Below are 24,514 nucleotides of genomic sequence, written 5' to 3'. Positions count from 1 at the left end.
TTAGACTTCAGATTAAAGGGACATTAAAAACCTCAAGATATTAATATCAATTGTATAATTGCATGTGGTAAAACAACTTGCCATTATACTTCTCATTTCTTTCCTATGACATGGAGAGTCCACAACGTCATTCCAATTACTAGTGGGATATTCAACTCCTGGCCATCAGGAGGAGGCAAAGAGCACCCCAGCAAAGCTGTTAAGTGTAACTGCCTTACCTATAACCCCCAGTCATTCTCTTTGCCTCTGTCAGTGGAGGTTGTGCAAAGTTGGTGTCTGAAGAAATTAATTCTTTTATGGGTACTTTTTGCTGCAAGCAAGGATTGGGGTCTAGCTGTGTCCACATCAATCTCTTGAATAAGAGTAGTGGTAGCTTTTAGCATTTAGCAGTTAAAAGGAGGCGGGGAAGTCTTTGATTTACTTTTAACACTTTGATACCCCTTTGTGGAAAGCCAGTTAGTTACTCCTTTCTTTTCCTACAGGTCCATGACAGGGAGTTTAGTGCCTGCCACACCTTGAGGATCAGCATCTATTATGCAGTAGGATCTAAGGTAAGTGCCTTTGCCTTCAAGGTGCAGATCCCTTTTTTATATAAATCACATAATAATCCTTATTTAATAGAGGATTCATATGGGCACAATGTTTTGGCACATGATGTATGAAAATAGTTTATTTCATATTTATGCTGTATGAGATTTTAGGGACAGAGTTCTCTCATTTGGCTGGGATGCGAGATATTTAATAGTAAGGGATAACCTTTATTATTCATAGAGGGCAATGTGTAAGGCTTTGGGCTGTTTATGGCTTATTGGGATTGCATTTACTTGTGGCAGCCCTGGAACATGAAACGGTAAAGCCGTTTTTAGTCAGTGTTTTAAACTAGTGCCTTTTTTTCTCTGCAGAGAAATGTTGTGCACTTTAGTTGATGTGACACCCGCACTTCCGGTTTAGCAGAGCCGTGCCGTTGCGACCTCAGTTGCTACACAGGAGAAATTCACCTCTTCAAGTTGCGGCTGTATTTTGCAATTCTATCCGGACCGTTTCTGAGCAAAGTCTCCTCAAGGAGTCCTTACTAGTGGGGTATTGCTTTTGGCAGTAGGAACCTCAGACAATCTGAGGTATTTTGTTGTCTAAAAGTTTTTTTCCTCATATGTTCAATAATAAAATTTTATGTATTTCTTTTCTTTGATTGCATTTACTGGTGGGAATGGTTAATTCTTAGCCATGGACTTAGAACAGGATCAGTCCATCTCCATGGATAAATGTTTACTTGCATAAATAAAAAGAGAGAAGCGCTTAATCTGGGAAGAAAAAAAGCATAATAACTTGTTCTATGGCTAGTTACCACCCAAGAAGCAGCCTCTTTTTGCTCAACATGTGCCTTTCACAGAGAAGAACTCTCCTGAAGCATATCAGTCTGATCCTGACTTAACAGTTAAGTGCAGCCCCAAAATACCAGGCAATCCCTCTCTGAACGAGAGAAACCGCAAAACCCCAGACGTACGTTTCGGCCTATTGTGGGCCTCGTCAGTGAGGTGCAGCCATATCCCTCTAGGCACACTGAGCAAAGGGCCCACGTCTGGATTCCCGCATCACACTTAGGGAGACTTCCCTAAGTGTCATAACTTGCATAAATAAAAAGAGAGAAGCTCTCCCTAAGTGTGATGCGGGAATCCAGACGTGGACCCATTGCTCAGTGTGCCTAGAGGGATATGGTTGCACCTCACTGACGAGGCCCACAATAGGTCTAAACGTACGTCTGGGGTTTTACTGTTTCTCTCGTTCAGAGAGGGATTGCCTGGTATTTCGGGGCTGGACTGTACTGTGAAGTCAGGATCAGACTGATATGCTACAGGAAAGTTCTTTTCTTTGAAAGGCACACGTTGAGCAAAAAGAGACTGCTTCTTGGGTGGTAATTAGCCATAGAACAAGCTATTATGCTATTGTTCGTTCGTTCCCAGGTTGAGCGCTTCTCTCTTTTAATTTATGCAAAATCTAAACACTTGCCTGATACTAAGGCTTCTGACTCTAGGACTGCATTAGCCAATCTTGTTCAGATGTCTGATGAGGAGCATACTTCAGTAGCTTCTGAAGGTGAGATCTCTGACACTTTTTAGCAGAAAAATCTTCAAAATCTGAAGAGGTTGATTTTAGATTTAAGCTAGAACACCTCTGGTTACTATTGAAGGAGGTTCTTGCTATTTTAGACGACTCTGAACCTTCGGTTGCTGTCAACCCCACGAAGTCTTCTAAATTGGATAGAGTTTATGATTCCCCATCTTCTGAGGAGGTTTTCCCTGTCCCAAGGAAGATGTCTGAAATAATTGCTCAGGAATGGGGATAAACCAGGTCTTCCTTTTCCCCTTCCCTTGTTTTTAAGAAGATGTTTCCTCTTGCTGACTCATCGCACACTGTCCCTAAAGTAGAAGGAGCCATTTCTACTCTTACTAAAAGAACTACCATTCCTATAGAGGCTCACTTAAAAAAGATGTACATCAATCAAGGGTTACAGTGGCAACCAGCAGTGCGTATTGCTACGGTTGCAGGATCTGCATCTTATTGGTGCGATGCATTGTCTGATCTTTTTACAGAGGAAACTACAGTATAGGAGATCCAAGATAGGATCAGAGCTCTCATATTGGCCAATACTTTTATCTGTGATGCCAATATGCAGATAATTTGTCTGGGAGCTAAGATGTCTAGCTTCACGGTACTAGCTTGCAGGGCTCTGTGGTTAAAATCTTGGTCGGCTGATGTCTCTTCTAAAAGCTTTTGGCTTTACTTTACTGTTTGAACCCGGTCTGGCGGAAAACATTTGAAAGATTACAGGTGGAAAGGGATCTTTCCTACCTCAGGACAAGAAGAATAGACCTAGAGATCGTCAGACTTCTAATTTTCGTTCCTTTCGTAACTTTAAGGGACAAAAGTCCTCCTCTTCAACACCAGATCAATCCTGATCCTCTTGGAAATCTAACCAGCCCTGGAACAAGGGAAAACAAAACAATAAGCCTTCTGCTAACTCTAAATCAGCATGAAGGTTCCACCCCCCGATTCCAGTGTGGATCAAGTGTGTGTGTGTTGGGGGGGGACAGGTATTCTCTTTTTCGTCAAGCCTGGATACTTGATTTCCCAGACCCTTGGGCGGTGGACATAGTATCCCAGGGTTGCATAATGGGATTTCACCTGTCCAGACTATCATCAAATCAAATAAAGAAGGCATTCTTAAACTGTGTAAAAGACCTATACTCTTTGGGAGTTATTGTTCCTGTCCCTCTAACAGAACAGGGTCTAGGATTCTTTTCAAATCTGTTTGTGGTTCCCAAAAAGGAGGGAACTTTTCGGCCCATTTTAGATCTCGAGTGCCTCAACTAATTCCTCAGGGTTCCATCCTTCAAGATGGAAACTATTCGTTCCATTCTTCCTTTGGTACAGGAAGGTCAGTTTATGACAACCATAGACCTGAAGAACGCATACCTTCATGTTCCCATTCACAGGGAACACCATCAGTATCTGAGGTTTACATTTTTAGACAAGCACTTCCAATTTGTAGCACTTCCATTTGGTCTGGACACGGCTCCCAGAATATTCACAAAGGTTCTGGGGGTGCTATTGGCTGTGATCAGATCCCAGGGAATTGCCGTGGTGCCTTATCTAGACGACGTCTTGGTTCAGGTGTCATCTTTTCAACTAGCCCAATCTCATACAGAGATGCTGTTGTCTTTTCTACGTTCTCATGGGTGGAAGGTGAATTAGGAAAAAAGTTCTCTTGTTCCATCTACCAAGTTGTTTTTCCTAGGGACTATAATAGATTCCCTGTCCTTGAAGATTTTCCTGACAGAGGTCAGAAACACCCAAATTCTTGCTTCTTACCTTTCTCTCCAGTTTGCCTTTCGTCCATCTGTCGCTCAATGCATGGAGGTGATTGGTCTGATGGTGGCATCCATGGACATCATTTCTTTTTGCTCGGTTCCATCTACGACCGCTGCAACTTTGTATGCTCCGTCAGTGGAACGGATTTATCTCAGATGATGAAACTGGACCCTCTAACAACAGACTCTCTCTCATGGTGGGTGTCACAGGAACATTTGTCTCGGGGCACTTGCTTTCTGAGACCTTCCTGGGAAATTGTGACTATGGATGCCAGTATGTCAGGCTAGGGAGCTGTTTGGGGCCCTCTAAAGGCTCAGGGCCTGTGGTCTCGGGAAGAGTCCTCTCTTCCCATCAACATCTTGAAGTTGAGAGCTATCTTCAATGCCCTATCAGCTTGGCCACAACTGTCGTTGGTCCGGTTTATAAGATTCCAATCGGACAACATCTCCTCAGTGGTTTACATCAACCACCAGGGAGGGACTCGAAATTCCTTAGCCATGAAGGAGGTGGCTCGTATTCTACAGTGGGCGGAAGCCTACGATTGTCTTCTATCTGCCATCCACATCCCAGGAGTGGACAACTGGGAAGTAGATTTTCTGAGCAGACAGACCGTTCATCCCGGGGAATGGGCTCTCCATCCGGAAGTGTTCTCTCAGATATCCCTCAAGTGGGGGGTTCAAGAGTTGGATCTGATGGCGTTCCACCAAAACGCCTAGGTTCCAAGGTACGGTTTAAGGTCAAGAGATCCTCAGGCTGTTCTGTTAGATGCTCTAGCAGTTCCTTGGAGGTTTTCTCTGGCTTATCTGTTTCCTCCGCTTGCTCTCCCTCCACAAGTCTTTGCTTGTATCAAACTGAAGAGAGCATCAGTGATACTAATAGCTCCTGCATTGGCCTCACAGGATCTGTTTTGAAATCTAGTAAGGATGTCATCTCTACCTCCTTGGAGGTTACGTCAGAGGATAGACCTTCTACTTCAGGGTCCTTTTTTTCCATCCAAACCTATATTCTCTGAAGCTAACTGCTTGGAGATTGAACGCCTAGTTCTGTCTAAACAGGGTTTTTCTGAGGTGGTCTTTGAAACTATGATTCAGGCTCGAAAACCGGTTACTCACAAGATTTACCATAAGATATGGCGTAAATATCTGTTTTGGTGTGAATCTAAGGGATTTTGGTGTGAATCTAAGGGATTCTCCTGGAGCCGGGTGAGGATTCCCCGGATTTTGTCTTTTCTTCAGGATAGCCTGGATAAGGGTTTATTGGTCAGTACTCTAAATGGTCACATTTCTGCGTTATCTATCCTTTTGCACAAACATCTGGCAGACCTACCAGATGTTCAAACCTTTATACAGGCCCTGGTTAGAATCAGGCCTGTATTTAAGCCTGTTGAGTCCCCCTTGGAACCTTAATTTAGTTCTTAAAGATTTGCAGCAGGCTCTGTTTGAGACAATGTATGTTGTTGATATAAAACTGTTATCCTGGAAAGTTTTGTTTCTTGTTGCCATTTCTTCTGCTTGCAGAGTGTCTGAGCTTTCAGCTCTGCAGTGTGATTCCCCCTACCTTATTTCTTTCTAATGACACGGTGAGTCCACAGATCATCATCAATTACTTTTGGGTATATCATTCTTGGCCAGCAGGAGGAGGCAAAGAGCACCACAGCAAAGCTGTTAAATATCACTCCCCTACCCACAATCCCCCAGTCATTCTCTTTGCCTGTAGTGCAAGGAAGAGGTGAAGTTTAGGTGTCTGAGGTTTTCTTCAATCAAGATTTTTTTTTTTTTTTTTTTTAGCAGAGTAAGCTTACTCTGTTCATTTCTGGGGTCTATCCTAGTCCACATCAGTCTTTTCAGTAGAGCAGTGGTGGCTTTTGAGCACTGTGAGGTACAATCCTCACTGTGTTTTCTCAAGAATCTGCTGCCCTAACCAGAAAATCTGAGTAGGTTTACTCAGTTTTTCTCTCTTCACAGGTCCATGTGAGGTGCTGCACCCTCTCAAACCAGGTGAGCTGTTCTGCTGCCGGACAGCACTTTCAAGTAAGTGCCATTTTAATTTTCTTTTGCAAGGAGATTGCTAGCACTTGTTACAGCTAAAAGCCGTCTTATTTAATATGGGACTTTATTAAACCTTCATGTTTGGGGTTTCTTTTAGGCAGTTTGGACATTGAGACTGTGAGGTGATTTATGGTGGCTCAGTGTGTTATAGTAGTTTTTATACTTTAACTTTTGGTCATGGACCGTTTTTTTCCGCAGTTAGGGCTACTGTATGTAACAGCTCTGTATTTGAAAAAGAGCTGCAGGACATGTATGCACCTCAGTAAAGCTACTGAGGTGTATAGGTAGCCTGAGGTCTATTTGGTTTGTTGCACTAATACACATTTCTATTTAAAGACACAGTACACATTTATTTTTCATTTTCAAATAAATAATTTTTCCTTATTTATTACATAAGATGGATCAAGAGGCTTTTTAAACCATTATCCCAGACAAAGTTGCTGCTTGTCAGTTATGTTTTGATGCTCAGGTGGAACCCCCAGTTCCTTTTTGTTCCTCATGCATTGAGAGAACTTTGTTACAGAGGTAAATATTTCACATGAGCCACCATTATCCCAGGCAAATGCTGTTCAGGTGTCTCCTGTTGCAGATGTGCCACAGCTTTCTCCTCAAGCGTCCCAACTTTTTCAGTCTTCACATACAGTGCCCTGTGTTTCCTCTTGCAATCCTGTAGGATTGTCTCTACAAGTTATTGCTTCCCAGGTATCCCTTGTGGCATCTGAGGCCTTATCAGCTTTTCCCATGTTGCAGGGAAGGCGTAAAAGGATATTTAAGGAAACGGTAAGGTTTCCGATCAAGTTCTGGCTATACAGCGTGTCCCTTCCCATAAGCCTGAGGAAGAAGACATGTTGGTAGCATCTGAGGGGGAAATATCAGACTCAGACAATGTAATTCCTTCTTCTGATGCTGAAGTGGTATCCTTCAGATTTAAGCTAGGACACCGTTGCTTATTACTTAAGGTTTTGGCTACTTTGGACGACTCCGGCACAACTATCGTAGTCAATCCTAAAAAGTCTAGTAAATTAAACAAATACTTTGATGTTCCCTTCGCAGTGAAGGTTTTTCCGGTTCCTGACCTCGCTGCGTAGATTATTCCTTGAGAATGGGAAAGACCTGGTATTCCCTTTTCTCCATCTCCTATTTTTAGGAAGATGTTTCCTATAGCGAATTCTATTAAGGAGTCGTGGTAGATGGCAGAAGGAGTGATCTCCACTGGCCAAGAGGACTACTATTCCCATAGAAGATAGTTCTTCTTTTAAAAATCCAATGGATAAATAAATGGAGGCTTTACTAAAAAAGATGTATGTTCACCAAGGTCTACAAAGGCAACCTGCGTTGTGTATCGCCACTGTTATTATTATAATCATTTATTTTTATAGCGCCGCCAAATTCCGTAGCGCTGCAGCTTACTTGTTTGATGTGTTGTCTGAATCTCTTCAGACGGATACCCCTCTTGATGAGATCCAGGACAGGATTAAGGCTCTCAAGTTAGCAAATTCCTTCATTACAGATGCTTCCTTACAGGTTATTAAACTGGGAACCAAAATTTCAGTTTTTTTGGTCCTAGCCTGCAGGGCCTTGTGGTTGAAGTCCTGGTCTGTGGATGTTTAATTTAAATCTAAGCTTATGGCTATTCCTTACAAGGGTAAGGCCTTGTTTTGACCTGGTTTGGCGGAAATGATCTCAGATATTACTGGAGGAAAGGGTTCTTTTCTTCCTCAAGATAAAAAGAATAAGCAGAGGGGACGTCAGAGTAATTTTTGTTCCTTTCGTAACTTTAAAGGCAAGTCTTCCTCCCCTTCCTCCAAGCAAGATCAAGCCAAGCCTTCCTGGAAGGTTTAAATCGACTGTAACCCAGAAGGAACATACAATTAATTCCTTCATTAACTGTGCCACAACACATGTGGTTTATCTTTTAACCTGTAAAACTTGCTTCATGCAATATACAGGTAAGACTAAAAGATCACTAAAGGACAGGTTCTTACAGCATCTTCGCTCAATAGAGGATATAGAATCAGACACTCTAGTCGCTAGACATTTTAGAAATCTACACAATGCAGATACAACAGCATTAACCGTACAGGGCATAGATTTTGTACCAGTATGGAGAAGAGGAGGAAATAGGAAGATGTCTCAAAAAAAAGAGATTTACTGGATGTTTGTTCTAGAAACTAGTCACCCTTATGGGATAAATATGAGAAGGGACTTAGATCTCTTTGTCTGAGAAGTATAGTTTAAAATATATATAGAAAGGCTTTATATATATTACCTATAAAGTCTATCAGGAATAGTATGCCAGCATGATTTTAATGGGCAGTCCTTAATGTTCTGATCCATTAAAGTGAATATATGTTGAAATTAAATGAAGTGTTATCTCTTTAAGACCATCAGTAAACATTAGAATATATTTCTTAGGTAATTCCTAGGAATAGACAATAGATATACTATACAAGATATAGGAGGTATATTTAATTAGGAATTCTTTGAGATATGAAGGGATAAGGCATTATTCGTATATTTGAGAAACATTATGTTCTTTATTCACGTGTGTATGCATGTATATGGTAAGATTTTATAATGCTCTGCTTGTAGGAAATTTGTATGCTGGGAATAAGTAATATTTTCTTTTGCATACTTATAAGTATCCATTTGGCATAGCTCCTGGAATGATATATAGAGTGATTTCTTTAAATTGTTTTGTTCTCCTAAGGTTGCACACAAGCATTCAGAAATATCGAATTGTTTTGTACTTTCAAGCACATATTATATTTAAATACATAATAATATACATATGATGTTCAGTTTACATTTGAACTCTGTATATTATATAAGATAGTCGCTATCTTTGGTTATATGGTGTTTTCCAGGATGATTAATTAGGAATACACATATGTAGGATATATTCTTTCTAATTAACTTTTGGTATCCTTTAAATAGATGACATGCAGGTACACAGGTGAGCAGTGACCAAGTGCGCAAGCGCACGAAAGGCATATGCTACGCTGAGTACCTGCATATCATACTGGATATTATATGGAATGTTTTATGACCCATGTTTTTACCTAACAAGGTTTTTCTAATAAATGCTTATTTTTTACTCTGGGCTTCCAAGTGCGCTCTTTCCGTTCTCTACTTATCCTTTTTACATTAGCGTGCGGAGTTGTTACGCTGGATATGAGCTGCCTTGACCTATGACCCTGAGACTGGTGATTAAGGTAATGTGTTCCCGCCCTCTCTCGATAGTGCCGTTTGGATCACCGGAGGACGTACAAACCTAGAGCGCTCCGCTGAGCAGATTCTTCTATACATCCTTCCTGGAAGCCCAACCAGTCCTGGAATAAGGGAAAGCAATCTAAAAAGTCTTCAGCTAATTCCAAGTCAGCATGAAGGGTTGGCCCCTGATCCAGGAGTGGTTCTTGTAGGGGGCAGACTCTCTCTTTTTTTCCCAGGCTTGGATAAGGGATATACCGGATCCCTGGGCAGTGGACATTGTCTCCCAGGGATACAAAATAGACTTCAAATCTTTTCCTCCCAGAGGCAGATTTCCCCTCTCTGTAGACCAGATAAAGAGAGGCGGTCTTACATTGTATAAAGGACCTTGCCGTCCTGGGGTTATAGTTCCAGTTCCCTTTCAAGAAAGGGGTCTGGGATTTTACTTGAATCTGTTCGTAATTCCCAAAAAGGAGGGAACTTTTCGACCAATCCTAGATCTAAAATGTTTAAAGAAGTTTCTCAGAGTGCCATCCTTCAAGATGGAGACTATACGCTCTATTCTTCCCTTGGTACAAGAGGGTCAATTCATGACAACCATAAACCTAAAGGATGCATACCTTCAGGTTCGCATTCACAGGGACCATCACAAGTTTCTGAGATTCGCCTTTTTGGACAATCATTTCCAGTTTGTGGCCCTTCCATTCGGCCTTGCCACAGCTCACAGAATTTTTTCAAAGGTTCTGGGAGCTCTATTAGCTGTGCTTCGATCTCGGGGCATTGCAGTGGCACCTTATCTGGACGACATTCTGGTTTAGAAGCCATCTTTTCAACAAGCAGATTCTCATACGGAGATCTTGATGTCTTTTCTTCGATCCCACGGATGGAAGGTAAATCGGGAAAAAAGTTCTCTGGTTCCAGCTACAAGGGTCGTATTTTTGGGGACCATAATATATTCCCTGTTAATGAAGACGGAGGTCAGAAAAAGAAAGATTTTCGACTCTTGTCTTGCCCTTCAGTCCTCTCCACGGCTGTCAGTGGCTCAATGTATGGAGGTAATCGGTCTGATGGTGCCTTCCATGGACATCATTCCGTTTGCTCGGTTTCATCTCAGACCTCTGCAGTTATGCATGCTCAGACAATGGAACAGGGACTATACGGACCTGTCTCAGAGGGTAGATCTAGATCAGGCGTCAATAGACTCTCTTCTGTGGTGGCTTTCTCAGGATCATCTCTCCAAGGGTGCTTGCTTCTGCAGACCCTCCTGGTTGATTGTGACCATGGATGCCAGCCTTCTAGGTTGGGGCTCGTTGAAGGCTCAGGGCTTATGGACCCAGGAGGAGTTAGTTCTGCCCATAAACATCTTGGAGCTGAGAGCAATCTTCAGTGCTCTTCTGGCCTGGCCTCAGTTAGCCTTAGTCCGGTTTATCAGATTCTAGTCGGACAACATAACCTCGGTGGCCTACATCAACCACCAGGGGGGAACTCGGAGTTCCTTGGCCATGACTGCTGTCTTTCTGCGATTCACATTCCAGGAGTGGACAATTGGGAAGCAGATTTTCTGAGCAGACTTTTCATCCTGTGAAGTGGGCACTTCATTCGGATGTATTTTCCAGCTTGACCCTCAAGTGGGGGCAGCCAGAGTTGGATCTCATGGCTTCTCGTCAGAATGCCAAACCTCCGAGAACTCTAGCATACCTGTTTCCTCCGTTCGCTCTCTTTCCAAGAGTCATTGCTTGAATCAAGCAGGAGAGGGCGTCTGTAATTCTCATAGCCCCGGCGTGGCCTCGCAGGATTTGATATGCAGACCTAGTGGAAATGTCATCCTTTCCACCTTGGAGACTGCCTCTGAGGAAGGACCTTCTACTTCAGGGTCCCTTCCTTCATCCAAATCTCATTTCTCTGAAGCTGACTGCTTGGAGATTGAACGCTTATTTTTATCATTGAGTCGGTCATTGAGACCTTAATTCAGGCTTGTAATCCTGTGACTCGTAGGATTTACCATAAGATCTGGCGTAAATACTTGTATTGGTGTGAATCCAAAGGATACTTTTGGAGTAGAGTAAGAATTCCTAGGATTTTGTCCTTTCTACAGGATGGTCTGGAGAAGGGTTTGCCTGCAAGTACTCTAAATTTTCAGATTTCTGCATTTTGTTACATAAGCGCTTGGCGGATGTGCCAGGCGTGCAATAGTTTTGTCAGGCTTTGGTTAGAATTCAGCCTGTGTTTAAACCTGTTACTTCTCCATGGAGTCTTAATCTTGTTCTTAAAGCTTTCCAACAGGCTCCAATTGAGCCTATGCATTATTTAGATATTAAGATCTTATCTTGTTGCTATTTCGTCTGCTCAGAGAGTTTCTGAACTCTCTGCTTTACAGTGTGATTCCTGTTATCTTATATTTCACTCTAAGGTGGTTCTGTGTACTAAGTTTGGTTTCCTGCCCAAAGAATATTAATCAGGAAATTGTTGTACCTTTTTTGTGTCCTAATCCTTCTTCTCACAAAGAACGCTTGTTGCATAATCTGGATGTTGTGCGAGCGCTAACATTTTATTTGCAGGCAACTAAGGACTTTCGTCAGTCTTCTGCATTGTTTGTTTGCTTTTCTGGGAAACGCAAGGGTCAGAAAGCTATGGCTACTTCACTTACCTTTTTGCCTAAAGAGCAACCTCCTGAGAAAATCACAGCTCATTCCACAAGGGCTGTTTCTTCTTCCTGGGCCTTCAGAAATGAAGCTTCTGTGGAACAGATTTGCAAGGCTGCAACTTGGTCATCTTTGCACACTTTTTTTCCAAATTCTATAAATTTGATACTTTTGCCTTGGCTGAGGCTTCTTTTGGGAGAAAGGTTCTTCAAGCAGTGGTGACTTCTGTTTAGGCCCTCTTGCCTTTTTTCTCCCTCCCTGTTCATTCCGTGTCCTCTAGCTTGGGTATTGGTTCCCACTAGTAATTGGAATGACGTTGTGGACTCTCCATGTCATAGGAAAGAAATCAAAATTTATACTTACCTGATAAATTATTTCTTTCCGGACATGGAGAGTCCACGATCCCGCCCTCTTCTTTTTAAATTATAATTTGGCCGTTTTTTTTTCGTAAACCTCAGGCACCTTTTTCACCCATGTGTTACGTTCTTTTCCATTTCTTTCGGCTGATTGACTGGGGGTTATGGGTAAGGCAGTTACACTTAACAGCTTTGCTGGGGTGCTCTTTGCCTCCTCCTGCTGGCCAGGAGTTGAATATCCCACTAGTAATTGGAATGATGTTGTGGACTCTCCATGTCCGGAAAGAAAGAAATTGACCAGGTAAGCCTACATTTTGATATCATGCAGTGCTGTATTGCACTGGGATTGCCTCTCCTTCACATACAGAAATGCAGAGAACTACAAGTATAGTAAAATTTGCCTGTCTAGAATCTTGTGAGATTTCACAGTGCTGGAGGGTTCTGCCTTTTTCCTTTTATCATTCATTGAGTTCAGCCCCTGTGAGGTGCACTGCAATTTCTCTCCAAGCAGGAGAATCTGTTATCATTAGGCCTTTTATCTCTTATTTATGTGCAGGTCTCCATCTTTCATTACCCTAGGGTACTACCATAGCATAATACAGATACACCATCTTAACTCGCTGGTCCAGTGAAAAACGTTATGCTCCTGTTACTTATACCACCGCTATGCACAACACCACAAAACTATACGAAAAACCACATATCAAACCATAACATCTGCTGCAGCTGCACTTAGTAGAAGGGAGATCCTATGTAGTTAAAGGGACATTAAACAGTTTGAGATAGTAATATACAATGAAAAATTGTATATAGAAAAAAACTCTGATAGAAATGGAAGTGCAGAACACTGTTATATTCCACACAGCCATTGACAATGTAGTGACATATTTATAGGTGTCTCTAATTGGCCACAGCAGAGAAGGTAACCTAAGTTACAACATGGCAGCTCCCATTGTTTTATAGACATTTACATTTATTTTGTCAATATTTAAACAGCTGATGAAATTTGAAAAAATGCATCTACATGTTATTCTCAGATTAATCTTTTCTTTGAATACATCTTTCTATCTAGCATATATCTAGTTTTTAATGTCCCTTTAATCTGGCACTCTAACAGTTACTAAACAAAAGACCATTAGTGTGCCTGTACTGTTTGGGTGATTTAATCTTTATCTTGATTTTTAAACGATATCTGTTTATAATGATCTGTTCCAGAAATATAGATGTTTCCTGAAAAAAAGACACAGATATAAGATTAACCCTTTGGCTACCAAAGAGTGTTGCAATGTCTTAGGCAATAGTAAGACAGCATATGTCACCTGTTAAGCAAATATAAAAATTTAATCTGTTATAAAATAAATGAAAAATAATTTTTTTTTTGCTTTCACTGTAAAATCATTTCCCCAAAGAGGCTGGTTATTAAAGGGACAGTTCACCCCAAAAATTTCTCCCCTTTAAATTATTCCAGATGATCCTTTTAACCTGCTAGAGTGTATTAAATTGGTCACAAGTAGCTCCTTTACTCCTATTTCAGCATTTGAAATAGCTGATTTAGCCTGTGGTATCGCCACCTACACTGAACAAATTAATACTGGAGTATAGGCTATTGAATAGCCTAAGTATACACAGCCAGCAGAAGAGATTACACTCTCAGTGGGATGCAGGATAGTTAAGTAATACAATGATCATTTTCCATTGTTCTCTCTATGTATTGAGCTTTGGTGTTCCAGCCAAATAAAAGATAAGGAAGCAAGTCTGTTTACACAAACTTAGAACATAATGAGATCTGATATCACCTTTAAGTTCAACCCATTGTAATAGGCTGTGGTTTCAAAGCACAAAATCAGCTACTTCATATACACAAATAAGCAAGAATTATACTCTGCAGTTGATATAACAAGTCATTTAAAATACATTAATGGAAAAACAATTTTACAGTGTACTGTCCCTTTAAACACTGGATACTGACAGCGTTTACAAATCAAAATGTAAAAACAAACAAACAATGAAAAACACAAAATAAACTAATCACATTGCATGTGTTACAGGAAGATGTGAATATATTTTTCTGATGCACATTTATTTAACACGGTTGGCCTTGGAATCCCACTTCATGAGCATGTTTAATTAACATGCTCGACACTCTAAGGGTTAAAAATATACTTAATTAAATGACAGCTTTGTACTTTTTTGTAATGTTATTTTTGTTGTTTTTAGGATAGATTCACTGAATGAGAAAGAAGTTGCAAGGGCAAAAGAAAACTTTGATGTTTTATTTAAGTATCTACAGATTGAACTGGAGACTGTAGGAAATGTTCGCTTTGAAGAAGGAAACACATCACACTCATGGTAAGATCAGTTTGTGTCAGGCTGTGTTTAAATGGACAGTTTAGTAGAATGAGGACAGGTAACAATATGCCACATAAAATCTCATTTTGTAGCTAAACATGATCACCTGCTTTATGCCTCCCCTTTATATAAATGTTTCTTTCCTGCCGTCTAAAGCTCTCTTTTCACCTGTCTCATGTAATGTAAGCTGGGCTATAGCCCTGCTCTGGCCTGTAAAGTTTTTATACTGGTGAGGAAAAGATCTTGTGACTCCACTCAGTACTTCTAACCTGCTAGTGTCGGGGTCAGGCCCACTGACTGTTGCCTGTTAATGTCCTCTGATGTTCTAGACTGCGGTCTTGCTCTGTCAGGTTTTCTCCTTGGGAAAGGTTATACCTTACAAAAGCAAATACATTATCTTTCCAATTGGCATGGAGAGTCCACAAATCCATTCTAATTACTAGTGGGAATTAAACTCCTGGCTACCAGGAGGAGGCAAAGAACACCCCAGCAGAGCTGTTAAGTATCACTTCCTCTACCCATAAACCCCAGTCATTCATTGTCTTATACATCAGGAAGATGTGAAAGATGGTGTCTAAAGATATTTAATCCTTTAATGGGTACTTTTCCCTGCAAGCAAGGATTTGGGCTATGCTGTGTCCACTTAATCCTCTTTAGTAAGAGTAATGGTGACTTTTAGCAGTTGGAAGACGGCGCGGTAGTCCTTCCAATATTTATGCTACCCCTATATAGAAAACCATGGTTTGTTACTTTATTTTTGTTTTTCTGTTTAGCTGCTCCTGTCCTGCAGCTGGATCCACAGGTAAGTGCTTTTCTCCTTCTGGGTGGGAAGGATGCAGCACTTAGAAACGTAACTCTCTAAAGGGGTGGATCCTAATGGAACTGGTTATCCCTTTAATTGGAGGATCTTATTATGGACAGGTTTACAGGGAACTGTTCTGTCACTATGGAGAGAAAGAGGAGCTCTTTGTTTTTGGGGCAGGCCTTGTTCTGGCTAATACTAACGTTGGCAGACAATGACTGTTTTATTATAGGACAGTTATAGTACATGGTGATTGTGAGTGGATGCTAGTAATTGCCCAGGTATACTGTGCTCTATAACCATGGGTTATAAGTCTGAACAGGGAACGTTTCTATACTGGGAAATAGAGGCTATGGTTAATATCCTTCTGGGGGAAACTTTCATAGCGGTACTTTTGTATTAGAGCACTTTTTCTGACGCACTCCAGTGCCACACTTTTAATAAAGCTGCGATCACATGACCGCTCTATCTTCTTTCACTTTAGCGATTTGCTACGGCATACGCTGTAGTTGTGAGGAGTGTACTCGGCCTCTGGAGAGTTCAGCGATATTGCCAGCTTCAAAATAGAGCTGCAGTTCTACAGCAGGACTGCTTGCTTTCTAAGTGTGGAATTTGATCCTGTTAGCCGGTGGGGTGAGTCTCCCCAGCAGTTCTGGGGCATAGCAGTGTGTAATTTTTGCTAAGATTTTTTTTTAACTAAAAAGGCAAATAAGCTACTAATATTATTATTATTATTGCTATTATTTGGTGGACCTTTGGTATTTTTGTGATATCCCATTACTGTGTGGTCTATGGATTCTAATGCTAATCTATCTCTGTCTTTTGAGAAATGTTTTTACTGGGCAGATGCTCTGGTTATACCCCTTTTCTTCAGGCCTAAACAAGGTGTTGATATCTAAGAATAAAGATACCCTATCTGGGTCATCTTTCTCTCAGAATGATGCTGGTCAGATTATGCCCCAGCTTTCTCCTCAGACGTCCCAGTCCTTGGCAGTTTTCATATTCAGTGCCCTGCGTTTCCTCTCAATCAGACTCCGGGGGTGTGTATTTACCTGGGGATTTTTACGGCACAATTATCTTCCGCAGTTGCTGCAGCCTTTTATGCCTTACCCTCTTCTTGTAAGAGAAAATCTAAGAACATTACAAAAAGTTCTAATTCCGCCAAGACTGCTTTATTCAGTCTAGCGCAATTATCTGACAAGGATCATTCCTCTGAAGCTTCTGAGGGTGAGATTTCTTATTCTGAATCTGTGGATGCTAGTACAGTAGAATCAGAGGAGGTTAAATTTAGATTTAGGCTTTTACTTTTACTTCATTTTACTTTTGAAGGAGGTTTTAGCTACTTTGGATGACTCCTAAAAAGGCTATAAGCTTAACAGAGTTTTTTATGTCAAACCCAAATCTGTTCCTGTTCCAGATAGCTTGTCTGACATTATTTATCAGGAATGGAAGAAACCGGGTGTTTCTTTTTCCCCGTCTCCTGTTTTTAAGAAGATGTTTACTCTGTGCGGGATCTTTGGCGCACTGTTTCTAAAGTAGAGGGAGCTATTTCCACTTTGGCCAAGAGAAACACTATTCCCCTGGAGAATAGTTCCTCTTTCAGAGATCCTATAGATAAGAAGCTGAAAGGTTACTTAAGAAAAATGTTTATACACCAGGGTCTACAATGGCAACCTGTTGCTAGTATTGCGACAGTTGCAGGGGCGACCTCTTATTGGTGTGACTCTTTGTCCGATCTGATTTTGGAGGAGACCAAAATTAGAGGAGATCCAGGTTAGGATCAAAGCTTTAAAACTGGCTAATACCTTTTTTTCTGGGATGCCAGCATGCAGGTAGTTTTTGGGGCAAGGATTTCTAGCTTTGCTGTTCTATCTCGCAGAGCCCTGTGGCTTAAGACATGGGGGCCCATTTAACAAGCTCCGTAGGCAGCTTGTAGGCCCGTGTTTCTGGCGAGTCTTCAGACTCGCCAGAAACACAAGTTATGGAGCTGCTCCATAACCCTGTCCGCCTGCTCTGAGCAGGCGGACAGGAATCGCCAGAAATCAACCCGATCGAGTCAGCAGGGGGCGGCGTTGCACCAGCAGCTCTTGTGAGCTGCTGGTGCAATGCTGAATATGGAGAGCGTATTGCTCTCCGCATTCAGCGAGGTCTTGCGGACCTGGTCCGCAAGACCTTTCTTAAATAGGGGCCAACGTCTGTTGATGTGACATCCAAGTCTAAACTTCTGTCTTTATCCTTTAAAGGCAAGATTTTAATTGGGTCTGGCAGAAATCATTTCCACGGTTACTGGTGGAGAGGGAGCCTTCCTGCCTCAGGACAAGAAGGGCAGGCCCAAGGGTTGCCAGAATTCTAATTTTCGTTCTTTTAGTAACTTCAAAGGACAGATGTCGTCCTCTTCTTCTAAACTTGAGCAAACAAAGATCTCATGGAAGTCTGGCCGGTCTTGGAACAAGGGTGAGCAGTCCAAGTAGCCTTTCTCTGTTTCTTAATTAGCATGATGGGGTCGCCCCCAATCCAATCATGGTTCAGGTAGGGGGCAGACTTTCCTTTTTTCAACAGGCTTGGATTTGCGATGTCGCAGACCCTTGGGTGGTTTAAGTAGTCTTCCAGGGATCCAGGATAGGATTCAAATCGTGTCTTTCCAGGGACAGATTTCTCCTGTCCAGATTATCTGCAAACCAGATAAAGAGAGAGGCATTCTTAAAATGTGTCAAGGATATCGCTTCTCTAGGAGTGATTGTCACAGTTCCTCTGGCGGGAACAGGGCTTAGGTTTTTATTCCTTCCTCTTCATTGTTCCCAAGAAGGAGGGAACTTTTCGGCCCATTTTAGACCTCAATTGTCTCAACAAATTTCTCAGGGTCCTGTCCTTCAAAATGTAGACTATCCGTTCTATTCTCCCTTTCGTTCAGGAAGGTCAGGCCTCTCAAATCTTTACAAATGTTCTAGGGGCTCTTCTGGCAGTGGCCAGACCTCAAGGAATTGCGGTGGACAATATCTTGGTTCAGACACCATCTTTTCATTTAGCAAAATCCATACAGATTCGCTGTTGTTGATTCTCCGCTCTCACGGTTGGAAGGTGAATCTGGACAAGAGTTCCTTGGTGCCAAATACCAGGGTATGTTTTTTGGGGACGAACATAGACTCGATCTCCATGAAGATTTTCTTGACGGAGTCAGAAAATCCTAACTTCTTGCTGCCTGTCTTTCTCTTCAGTCCCCTGTCCGTGCATCAGTGGCACTGTGTATGGAAGTATTTGGTCTAATGGTGACTTCCATGGATATTATTCCTTTTGCTCAGTTCCATCTGAGACCTCTATAGTTATGCATGCTCAGACTATGGAACGCAGATCACTTGGATCTCTCTTAAAGGATAGTCTGACATCTGGACGAGAGATTCCCTGTCCTAATGGCTTTTTCAGGACCATCTTTCTCAGGGCACATGCTTCCTGAGACCATATTGAGAGATTGTGACTGTGGATGCCCGCCTTTTCGGGCTGGTGAGTAGTTTGAGGTTGAGTGTCCCTTCCCATAAGCCTGATGAAGAAGACATGTCGGTAGCATCTGAGGGGGAAATCTCAGACTAAGACTAGGACACATTCGCTTATTACTTAAGGAGGTTTTAGCTACTTTGGACAACTCCGACACAACTATCGTAGTCAATCCTAAAAAGTCTAGTAAATTGAACAAATACTTTGATGTTTCTTTTGCGGTTTAGGTTTTTCCGGTTCCTGACTGTGCTGCGGAGATTATTGCTCGAGAATGGGAAAGACCTGGTATTCCCTTTTCTTCTGTTAAGTGTGATCAGTCCACGGGTCATCATTACTTGTGGGATATTAACTGCTCCCCTACAGGAAGTGCAAGAGGATTCACCCAGCAGAGTTGCTATATAGCTCCTCCCCTCTACGTCACCTCCAGTCATTCTCTTGCACCCAACGACTAGATAGGATGTGTGAGAGGACTATGGTGATATATTTAGTTTTTATATCTTCAATCAAAAGTTTGTTATTTTATAATAGCACCGGAGTGTGTTATTCCTTCTCTGGTAGAATTTGAAGAAGAATCTACCTGAGTTTTTCTATGATTTTAGCCGGAGTAGTTAAGATCATATTGCTGTTTCTCGGCCATCTGAGGAGAGGTAAACTTCAGATCAGGGGACAGCAGGCAGATTAATCTGCAAAGAGGTATGTAGCAGTTTATTATTTTCTGACATGGAATTGATGAGAAAATCCTGCCATACCGTTATAATGTAAACTCAGCCTTGAATGCAGTAGATGTAGCTGATATCAGGCTGTCATGTATGTATATTTTACACTTCAGTTTTCTGGGAAATGGTACTTCTCTGGCTTTTAAACTGTATACATAGACTTAACCTATTTTGCAGGGACTTGCAATAGGTTTTAAATGACAATTAATTATTGAGGTAAAACGTTTTTTTGCTGGCATGTAAAAACGTTTTTTTCTCTGAGGTACTGGGTGAAAAAATGTTTTGGGCACTTTTTTTCCACTTGGCAATAGTTTTGATTTAAATTAGAGCAGTTCACTGATCCCTCTCACTGTTATGTGTGTGGGGGAGGGGCCATTTTGGTGCTTTCACTATGCATCAGAAAAACTCAGTCAGAGGTTCATTTTCTTCCTGCATGATCCGGTTCATCTCTACAGAGTTCAGGGATCTCAAGAGTCTTTTTTGAGGGAAGTAATCATTCACAGCAGAGCTGTGCTGATTGTATTGACTGTGATATAAAAAACGTTTATTTGTGTATTTTTTTTCTGCTGCCTGGGTTAGTTATCATTTGCTGAGGGGAACAATCCTTTGCTAAAACTGTATATTCTGACAAAGATTGATGCTATAACTTAATTATTTTATCTGTTATAATATTTTCTGTGCTTCTTAAAGGCACAGTTCGTTTTCATATTATTTGTAAATTACTTTGAAAAGTATTTCCAAGTTGCTGTTTATTTGCTAGTGTGTTAAACATGTCTGATTCAGAGGAATATCTCTGTGCTATATGTGTTAATGCCAAAGTGGAGCCCAATAGAAATTTATGTACTAAATGTATTGATGCTACTTTAAAAAATAGTCAATCTGTACAAATTGAACATATTTCACCAAACAACGAGGGGAGAGTTATGCCGACTAACTCGCCTCACGTGTCAGTACCTGCATCTCCCGCTCAGGAGGTGCGTGATATTGTAGCGCCGAGTGCATCTGGGCGGCCATTACAAATCACATTACAAGATATGGCTACTGTTATGACTGAAGTTTTGGCTAAACTACCAGAACTAAGAGGTAAACGTGATCACTCTGGGATGAGAACAGAGTGCGCTGATAATGCAAGGGCCATGTCTGATACTGCGTCACAGTTTGCAGAACGTGAAGACGGAGAGCTTCATTCTGTGGGTGACGGTTCTGATCCAAATAAACTGGATTCAGACATTTCAAATTTTAAATTTAAGCTTGAGAACCTCCGTGTGTTACTAGGGGAGGTATTAGCGGCTCTGAATGATTGTAACACAGTTGCAATCCCAGAAAAAATGTGTAGGTTGGATAAATATTTTGCGGTACCGACGAGTACTGACGTTTTTCCTATACCTAAGAGACTTACTGACATTGTTACTAAGGAGTGGGATAGACCCGGTGTGCCTTTCTCACCCCCTCCTATATTCAGAAAAATGTTTCCAATAGACGCCGCCACACGGGACTTATGGCAAATGGTCCCTAAGGTGGAGGGAGCAGTTTCTACTTTAGCTAAGCGTACCACTATCCCAGTGGAGGATAGCTGTGCTTTTTCAGATCCAATGGATAAAAAATTAGAGGGTTACCTTAAGAAAATGTTTGTTCAACAAGGGTTTATATTGCAACCTCTTGCATGTATTGCGCCTGTCACGGCTGCAGCAGCATTTTGGTTTGAGTCTCTGGAAGAGACACTTCAATCATCCACACTAGATGACATCACACACAAACTTAAATTCCTTAAGTTAGCTAATTCATTTATTTCAGATGCCGTAGTACATTTAACTAAACTTGCGGCTAAAAATTCAGGATTCGCCATTCAGGCACGCAGAGCTCTGTGGCTAAAATCCTGGTCAGCTGATGTTACGTCTAAATCTAAATTGCTTAATATTCCTTTCAAAGGGCAGACCTTATTCGGGCCCGGCTTGAAAGAGATTATTGATGACATTACAGGAGGTAAAGGTCATGCCCTGCCTCAGGACAAGGCCAAAGCCAAGGCTAGACAGTCCAATTTTCGTTCCTTTCGTAATTTCAAAGCAGGAGCAGCATCAACTTCCTCTGCACCAAAACAGGAAGGAGCTGTTGCTCGCTACAGACAAGGCTGGAAACCTAACCAGTCCTGGAACAGGGGCAAACAGGCCAGAAAACCTGCTGCTGCCCCTAAGACAGCATGAATTGAGGGCCCCCGATCCGGGACCGGATCTAGTGGGGGGCAGACTTTCCCTCTTCGCCCAGGCTTGGGCAAGAGATGTTCAGGATCCCTGGGCGTTAGAGATCATATCTCAGGGATACCTTCTGGACTTCAAATCCTCTCCCCCAAGAGGGAGATTTCATCTGTCAAGGTTGTCAACAAACCTAACAAAGAAGGAAGCGTTTCTACGCTGCGTACAAGATCTTTTATTAATGGGAGTGATCCATCCAGTTCCGCGGTTGGAACAAGGACAAGGGTTTTACTCAAATCTGTTTGTAGTTCCCAAAAAGAGGGAACCTTCAGGCCAATCTTGGATTTAAAGATCCTAAACAAATTCCTAAGAGTTCCATCGTTCAAGATGGAAACTATTCGAACAATTTTGCCCATGATCCAAGAGGGTCAGTACTTGACCACAGTGGATTTAAAGGATGCTTACCTTCACATACCGATTCACAGAAGTCATTACCGGTATCTAAGGTTTGCCTTTTTAGACAGGCATTACCAGTTTGTAGCTCTTCCATTCGGACTGGCTACGGCTCCAAGAATCTTCACAAAGGTTCTGGGCACTCTTCTGGCGGTACTAAGACCGCGAGGAATTTCAGTAGCTCCGTACTTAGACGACATACTGATACAAGCTTCAAGCTTTCAAACTGCCAAATCTCATACAGAGATAGTACTGGCATTTCTAAGGTCGCATGGATGGAAAGTGAACGAAGAGAAAAGTTCTCTCTTTCCACTCACAAGAGTTCCCTTCCTGGGGACTCTGATAGATTCTGTAGAAATGAAGATTTACCTGACAGAGGACAGGTTAACAAAACTTCAAAATGCATGCCGTGTCCTTCATTCCATTCAAGAGACCAGAAATTCTCTTCTATGGTGGCTTTATCGGCCACATCTGTCCAGGGGAATGCCATTCAGCAGGCCAGACTGGTCAATTGTAACAACAGACGCCAGCCTACTAGGTTGGGGCGCTGTCTGGAATTCTCTGAAGGCTCAGGGACTATGGAATCAGGAGGAGAGTCTTCTTCCAATAAACATTCTGGAATTGAGAGCAGTCCTCAATGCTCTTCTGGCTTGGCCCCAGTTAGCAACTCGGGGGTTCATCAGGTTCCAGTCGGACAACATCACGACTGTAGCTTATATCAACCATCAGGGAGGGACAAGAAGCTCCCTAGCAATGATGGAAGTATCGAAGATAATTCGCTGGGCAGAGTCTCACTCTTGCCACCTGTCTGCAATCCACATCCCGGGAGTGGAGAACTGGGAGGCGGATTTCTTAAGTCGTCAGACTTTTCATCCGGGGGAGTGGGAACTTCATCCAGAGGTCTTTGCCCAAATACTTCCACGTTGGGGCAAACCAGAGATAGATCTCATGGCGTCTCGACAGAACGCCAAGCTTCCGCGCTACGGGTCCAGATCCAGGGATCCGGGAGCGGTCCTGATAGATGCCTTGACAGCACCATGGACCTTCAGGATGGCTTATGTGTTTCCACCTTTCCCGATGCTTCCTCGATTGATTGCCAGAATCAAACAGGAGAAAGCATCAGTGATTCTAATAGCGCCTGCATGGCCACGCAGGACTTGGTATACAGATCTGGTGGACATGTCATTCTGTCCACCTTGGTCGTTACCTCTGAAACAGGACCTTCTGATTCAGGGTCCTTTCAAACATCAAAATCTAACTTCTCTGAAGCTGACTGCTTGGAAATTGAACGCTTGATCTTATCAAAGCGTGGTTTTTCTGAGTCAGTTATTGATACCTTAATACAGGCTAGGAAGCCTGTCACCAGAAAGATTTACCATAAAATATGGCGTAAATACCTATATTGGTGCGAATCCAAAGGTTACTCTTGGAGTAAGGTTAGGATTCCTAGGATATTGTCTTTTCTACAAGAAGGTTTAGAAAAGGGGTTATCCGCTAGTTCCTTAAAGGGACAGATCTCAGCTCTGTCCATTCTGTTACACAAGCGTCTGTCAGAAGTTCCAGACGTTCAGGCTTTTTGTCAGGCTTTGGCCAGGATTAAACCTGTGTTTAAAGCTGTGGCTCCACCATGGAGTTTAAACCTTGTTCTTAACGTTTTACAGGGTGTTCCGTTTGAACCCCTTCATTCCATTGATATAAAGTTGTTATCTTGGAAAGTTCTATTTTTAATGGCTATTTCCTCGGCTCGAAGAGTCTCTGAGTTATCAGCCTTACATTGTGATTCTCCTTATTTGATTTTTCACTCGGATAAGGTAGTTCTGCGTACTAAGCCTGGGTTCTTACCTAAGGTAGTCACTAACAGGAATATCAATCAGGAGATTGTTGTTCCATCCTTGTGCCCAAATCCTTCTTCGAGGAAGGAACGTCTTTTGCACAATCTGGATGTAGTTCGTGCCCTTACATTTTATTTACAGGCAACTAAAGATTTTCGACAAACGTCTTCCCTGTTTGTCGTTTACTCTGGTCAGAGGAGAGGTCAAAAAGCTTCTGCTACCTCTCTCTCTTTTTGGCTTCGTAGCATAATTCGTTTAGCTTATGAGACTGCTGGACAGCAGCCTCCTGAAAGAATTACAGCTCATTCCACTAGAGCTGTGGCTTCCACTTGGGCCTTTAAGAATGAGGCCTCTGTTGAACAGATTTGCAAGGCTGCAACTTGGTCTTCGCTTCATACTTTCCAAATTTTACAAATTTGACACTTTTGCTTCCTCGGAGGCTATTTTTGGGAGAAAGGTTCTTCAGGCAGTGGTTCCTTCTGTATAAAGAGCCTGCCTATCCCTCCCGTCATCCGTGTACTTTTGCTTTGGTATTGGTATCCCAGAAGTAATGATGAC

At 42.1% G+C, this 24,514-nt stretch overlaps 1 protein-coding gene across 1 annotated transcript in view; it reads left to right on the top strand.

Annotated features, from left to right (window-relative positions):
- LRRC9 (leucine rich repeat containing 9) overlaps window positions 1-24,514 on the top strand; it is a 716,419-nt gene that overhangs the window by 42,383 nt on the left and 649,522 nt on the right. Inside the window, exon 8 of the mRNA XM_053705244.1 lies at window positions 14,344-14,475. Within this exon, the coding sequence (XP_053561219.1) occupies window positions 14,344-14,475 (132 nt within the window). The remainder of the gene's footprint in view (window positions 1-14,343; window positions 14,476-24,514) is intronic.

Source organism: Bombina bombina, chromosome 1 (assembly GCF_027579735.1).
Source record: "Bombina bombina isolate aBomBom1 chromosome 1, aBomBom1.pri, whole genome shotgun sequence".
Taxonomy (NCBI): Eukaryota; Metazoa; Chordata; class Amphibia; order Anura; family Bombinatoridae; genus Bombina; species Bombina bombina.
Note: the sequence above shows the minus strand (reverse complement) of the source record. Positions and strands in the feature narration are given on the sequence as shown.